The following is a 6,817-nucleotide window of genomic DNA, read 5'->3' as shown; positions in this document are numbered from 1 at the left end:
TGACAGATTCGCGTACAGGAAGAAATTTCTTAACTGCTTCTAGTCGCTCTCGAGCTGATCTAGCTGTATAAGATTCCATAGCCAGTGCCATATTATTGATATATAATCATGGCAGCAGAGAGGGTGCAACTCAATGTAACATTCGGTGGGTACACGACAACACACATACAAATTTAGAAAAATACTAATGACAACAATAAAGTAACCAAAAAAAATAACCCAACTAGAGAAACTCTCTGTAAATTACAGGCTTTGGTTTAGCGTCAGTGACTTTATTTTTTTTCATTTTGTAATAAGCTTTTATTGTAAGCAAGTGACGTTTCAGCAAAAGGTTTGTTCGCCCTCCCTGCTGCTGTTTATGTGATCATAAATACCGGTACCAGTTATGGATGACATCAAGGTGCTCAGGCTCATGACAGTATGATTAAAAAGTAATTGAGAAGTTAAAAAGTACAAATGTTTATTCCTTATTTGTTACTGCTTGAAACAGAAAGTATTTGAATTATCACATACGCAATGGTTAAGTGTGACTGACATTGACTACAAAATGGAAATTACATACTACACATCGTAGACAAAATGTTATGTGGCAGTTCATACTAACTAAGAAGGAAAGTAATTAATATAAACACTAAATAAAGGTGATTACATATTGTGGTGAGATTTCAGGATATAAAATTGCAGAATATAAACCATTACAAATAAAGATGTCCCCTTGTCGTAAAAGGGCTTCACTGTGCTAAAGCAGATTTTTATATATTTTAGCCAGAGAGTTCACTTTAAATAAAACATGCTGGATATCACTCTTTCGTGTTGTGTTTTTCTTTTTTGTGTGCTTCACTTGCCAATGGACAAATAAATTGAGCTTACGCAAGCCAAATCTGTGTTTGTCTGAGAATTTGGACGAATGAATGTGTAAATGCCTGAACATGTACACTCTGATGAGACAGTTCCTCATAAAACATCGCAATTGAACGATTGTTTTCCAGTATGAAACTTCTACCTATACCAGACAATTTATCATAAACTTCTTGCTTTAATTTCTGTTCTGTCATTGAACATTTGAAATCATAATGTAGGAGAAGATATGAATTCTTTCAATTATAATTATCAAAAAGACGCTATGGAATATAATGTTCATTTCATTTTGAGTGCAGTAAGTAGGATGTTATTGCACTTGGAATGTATAGTCGAAACTACAATAAAGTTTTGAAAAGTGTCATCAAGCTTTAGGACCCATGATACAGCTCGACAAGTAATTCGTATTTGCAGAATGCTTATTTCAAGAAAATTCAAGATGTAAACATGTAAGTATATTTTTTGCCATTTTTATTAACAGCTCTGTGGGCCCCGAGTGGCCTAAAGCGCTCACCATTCTGGACCACTGCCATCTGACCTCTGTCTGCGTGGGTTAGAGTCCCACGTTCTGCCAATGTAGATATGTGAGAAAGCTTGCCGGTAGTTTCTGGTGGGTCGGTGGATTTTCCTGGGGTTTTTCCTGGGTTCTTCCTCCACCATTAATACTGGCTGCCATGTATAGTCTATCTTGTGCTGAAAAATGGCGTTAAACTCTATAACAACAACAACATTAACAACTCTGCTCTTCAAATCATTAGATGCATTTTATTTGGAAAATAGAGTGGGTGTGAGCATGATGTGCCATCTGCAGTTTTATATATGAAAGGGTTCCATCCTAATAAACAAAGTCATCCTGAGAAAACTTTATGACATGGACCTCTATGACCCGAAATTGACTAAATCGGTGCTGACCGTCAATAAGCCAAAGGGTTACAGTATCATCTCTATATCTGAGCAATTTAATCATTTCATGGAGATTTGCTAACCCTTGACGAATGATACTTGAACTTGATTAAAAGCATCATTGATGCCTACTCAGGAAATGCGATCGCTACCGAGTTCATTATCATGACTAATGAACAGAATTCGGACAGCTTCTGAAAGATCACTTGTAATTTTCCCGTCATTTAGTTTATATCTTCTTTTTTGTCAATGTTCATAACTGTATTATTTCCCAATAAAACAAACTGTTTAAAGTTGAACGACAAGTTTAAACTATATTTCACTACTAAATTACCAATGCAAAATAAACAAGATTATGTTATTTTATTATAAATAAAAACATCATGATTATGCATGTGGGATTTTGTTACCTTAAATGCATATTTGTGCTGCCCAACATACCTGGAACATAATGAGAAGATCATCTTTAAAAACAAATTTAAATGTCCCATTTACATCCTGGACTAAACTGAATAATAGTTCAGATGGTCCAAATCAGCTTGGAAGTTTGGAGAATCAGCCATGAAAGGTATTTATACAACTAGTGGTCTTGTACGTAAGTGTGGAAGAAAAATGCACATTGATCTGATTCAGTTACATACAAAATCAAAGGTGCATAATAGACTGATGTTGGAATCGTTGATTGAGAAAGCATAAATATGTTTTTAATGTTATTTCATGATTTGCTAGTTAATTTCTTATTATTTAAAGATGTTGATATAAAAAAGTACCCAAAACCTGAAGATTGTTCCAGTACCCATCATGATATAATTTTACAATATAAATATCATGGTTCAACAACGAAACAAAGTAAGGATTTCAAACGGTTACTTTTTGCTACTAATATTGAAACAGTTTTGCCGTATAACTGTCAGAGATGAATACTGATGGAAAAGAAAGGCAATATTTCATATATTATTCAGTACTAAGCATAGGATCGTCTGAGAGAATGAAAAAATTTATTCAGATATGCAATCAACATATTTAATCAAGGAAAATGTATTCAATAATCAATTTGACATTCTAAACCATCTACAGTCCTACCCGCTTATATCAAGATCACTTATATTGACAAGCTGCCTATGTCAACAAAAAAGAAAAGTACGGGTCAATGGTCTACTATTACTACAAAAACTCATGCATATGTTGATGTGGAGATAAAAAAAAACATACATGTCGACAGAAGTCCTTGTTCCCAGCTTAAACAAATCCTTTATTTTCTAATCATTTATGTTGACAAGATGCCAGTTCCAACCCATACTTTCTTCAACAATTAGTTGATCTTGCCATCAGGCTTTAATTTTCCCATCTAATCATTTATGTCAGCAAGTGGCCAGATCTGATCTGTACTTTATTCAACAATTAGTTGATCTTACAAGCGTAAGCCAGGATGAAATATATTCTCAACTAAGTATTTGAACATTTCAAATTGTGATCAATAACTTATTTATTTCAAAGAAAATAATTAAAAAGGTTATCTGGGTAACAAGTTTTGGTGTGACTTCTCCAACCAATCAGGGTGACTTCTCCAACCACTCTGGGGCGAGTTTCTCCATGGGGCAAGTTCTCCACATAATATGAATTCTCATGTGATTTTTAAAGATCCATTCCAATTAAACATTTTATAACACAGTTCACACTTTAATGATTTTTCTCCAGCATCAATCCTCACTTGCTGTTTTCATGGACTTTTCAAACTTGAATGGATTTTCACCAGTATGAATCCTCATGCATTTTCAAGCTCCACTCAGATTAAACAATTTATCACACTACTTTGCACTTGATTGAGTTTTCTCTGGTATGGATAATTGTGTGTTGTTTTAAAAATCAAACATTTGATCACATATTTTCTCCAGTGTGAATCGTCATGTGCTGCTTTAAATCTCCACTCCTATTAAACATTTTATCACACACATCACACCTGAATGGTTTTTCTCCAGTATGAATCCTCATGTGATGCTTTAACACTCCACTTTGATTAAACATTTTATCACACATTTCACACTTGAATGGTTTTTCTCCAGTATGAATCCTCATGTGCAATTTTAAAGCTCCACACTGATTAAACATTTTATCACACACTTTACACTTGAACAGCTTTTCTCCAGTATGGATCCTCATGTGCTGTTTTAAAACTTTACTATAATTAAACATTTTATAACATAATTCACACTTATATGGTTTTTCACCAGTATGTATCCTACTGTGCTGCTTTAAATCTCCACTCCTATTATACATTTTATCACACACTTCACACTTGAATGGTTTTTCTCCAGTATGAACCCTCACATGCTCTTTTAAATGTCCACTCCGCTTAAACATTTTATCACACACTTCACACTTGAATGGTTTTTCTCCAGTATGAATCCTCATGTGCTGCTTTAAATCTCCACTTTGATTACACATTTTATCACACACTTCACACTTGAATGGTTTTTCTCCAGTATGAATCCTCATGTGCAATTTTAAAGCTCCACTCTGATTAAACATTTTATCACACACTTTACACTTGAACAGCTTTTCTCCAGTATGGATCCTCATGTGCTGTTTTAAAACTCCACTATAATTAAACATTTTATAACATAATTCACACTTATATGGTTTTTCACCAGTATGTATCCTACTGTGCTGTTTTAAATGTCCACTCTGTTTAAACATTTTATCACACACTTCACATTTATAAGGTTTTTCACCAGTATGTGTCCTCATATGCTGTTTTAAATGTCCACTATGACTAAACAATTTGTCACACACTTCACACTTGAATGTTTTTTCTCCAGTATGTATAGTCATGTGACTTTTTAACGGTCCGCTCTGATTAAACATTTTATCACATACTTCACACTTGAATGTTCTTTCTCCAGTATGTATAATCATGTGAGTTTTTAAAGATCCACTCTTACTAAACATTTTATCACACACTTCACACTTGAATGTTCTTTCTCCAGTATGTATAGTCATGTGACTTTTTAACGGTCCGCTCAGATTAAACATTTTATCACACATTCCACTATTTTTTATGGTTTTTGTCTAGTATGCATTTTCCTGTTCAGTTTCAAATCTCGATTCTGATTAAAGATTTTATTTCACACTTATATGGCTTTTCACCAGTATGCATCCTCGTGTGCCTTTTTCAATGTCCATTATCACTAAAAATTTTATAGCACACTTCACAGTTATATGGTTTTCTCCACTACCATTTTAAAATCTCCACTCTAACTAAACCTTTCACCACATACGAAACACTTACATATTTTTTCATCTGCAGTTCAAATCTTATCCTTGTTCAACGCCACACACTACACACTTAAATGGTTTTCTCCTTTATGATGGGTTACTAGAAACACCGAAATACACTGAAAAACCGAAATACACCAAAATACACATGTATTTACATGTTTTCTCTGTATAAATCGGTTTCCACACACAAATTATTATTTGGTTCAGTGTGAATAATAATATAATGCAAAATAAAATATTATTTATGTGATTTTGATACGAATTATTTACTTTTTCCTAGTTATATAGCACGCGTCAATTGGTCGTACTTGATTGGACAGATTGATCGTTCCAGAAGGGCGGTAATACGATAACGACTGATAGTTCCGGAACGAACTTAATCTCCGGAAATGACGGTGTAATTCGGCTTAATTCATATTGTCTAAAGTCGCTTACTTAATGTTCTAATTGACTGAAATGCACACACATTTATTGTTCTCCCTTTGATCTAATTTCTTATTCAAGTTAAGAAAACAATCAGTTTTGTAAGTCGCTTAATTCGGAAAGGACATTGAAAGTCGGCTTAATTCATCTTTTAAGTTTCTTAATTCATTTCGAATTGACTGCACACACTTCATTGTCATCCCTTTGAACACATTTCTTACTCAAGTAAAAGCCAAATGTCGCGCACATTAAAGAAAAGGCACCCTTTGCTCAACGTTGTCATTATTCACTAATTGCATACTTTAAGAAATCACGCCCGACTTCGATTATGCACACATTTCATAACTGAGAAGTAAATGTTTTGATACAAAAGCGTTATGCAATATTGATATTATCATATACACAAACATACGCAACAAGGATGGATCAATATCCATGTGTTATTTGTTCTGGTGAATGTAAAACTGACGCTTTGCAATGTACAAATTGCCAACAATGGGTCCACTGTAATTGTATTTCTATGAGTGCAAAAGACTTGAGATCATGGTCTCGCGATTACTTGGAGTTTCTTTGCACGACGTGTTCTTTCAATGGAGATGTATATGATGCTGGACAGGCCTTACAATGGTAATACAAGTCATTGTTTGTCGTTATTATTCTTCAAATATATATTTTGATCTTGATATTCAAAGAATTAAATAAGATTATATTCGTGCCGCTTTTCTCGCTGAAATGAATATACATGTTTGCGACAATTACATACTTTTCCTGTATCTCTCTATGTATCCATCTATATATTCTGTCCATTCAATACATTATTAATGTTATATTCTTTTGAATTGAGTGACTTGCTTATTTCAAACCGTACTTCAGTCGAGAACAAGAAATCACTTAATGTTATTATAGTCTGCGCAAAACTTCGCGAGGACGACAAAAGTATTGAATGTATTGATTTAAGTCACATATTTATGTAGTTCCTATTCTTTGTTTACATTTGCTCTTACTATTTGGGGAGAGAGTAATATGCTTATGCTTTCTAATAAATCCCCGTTTGTAATTGCAATTGACAAAGTTTCTTAAAATAAATGATTTAACTTATATGTACCTAACCTATATCTGGCCATTCTTGCCTCTGGTCATACTTAATGCTTTAATCTACTTTTCTCGATTTGTCCTGCACACATTCTATTATTCATTTTTATTTGACTGCATACCCTTTATTGTCTTCCCCGTGATCTCATTTCTTATTCAAACTAAGATAACAATGTCTAGTACATTAAAGAAACGGCCCCGATTTTGATAGCGGATGTGGTTATGCATACGTAAGTTATAAGATAAAGCAAACAAGAATTTC

At 33.7% G+C, this 6,817-nt stretch overlaps 1 protein-coding gene across 1 annotated transcript; it reads right to left on the bottom strand.

Annotated features, from left to right (window-relative positions):
- Positions 1-233: 233 nt before the first annotated feature.
- Positions 234-5,338, bottom strand: LOC149789744 (uncharacterized). The gene has a single exon (XM_089971752.1). It carries the CDS (start codon positions 4,804-4,806, stop codon positions 3,640-3,642), a length of 1,167 nt encoding a protein of 388 aa, XP_089827878.1. The 5' UTR covers positions 4,807-5,338; the 3' UTR covers positions 234-3,639.
- Positions 5,339-6,817: the final 1,479 nt, after the last annotated feature.

This window comes from Sinohyriopsis cumingii, chromosome 10 (genome assembly GCF_028554795.1).
Source record: "Sinohyriopsis cumingii isolate HCF-2022 chromosome 10, ASM2855479v2, whole genome shotgun sequence".
Classification (NCBI taxonomy): Eukaryota; Metazoa; Mollusca; class Bivalvia; order Unionida; family Unionidae; genus Sinohyriopsis; species Sinohyriopsis cumingii.
Note: the sequence above shows the minus strand (reverse complement) of the source record. Positions and strands in the feature narration are given on the sequence as shown.

Coding starts and splice junctions, on each gene's coding strand:
- LOC149789744 (XM_089971752.1), bottom strand. CDS start 4,806: ATGTGTGATAAAATGTTTAATCTGAGCGGACCGTTAAAAAGTCACATG.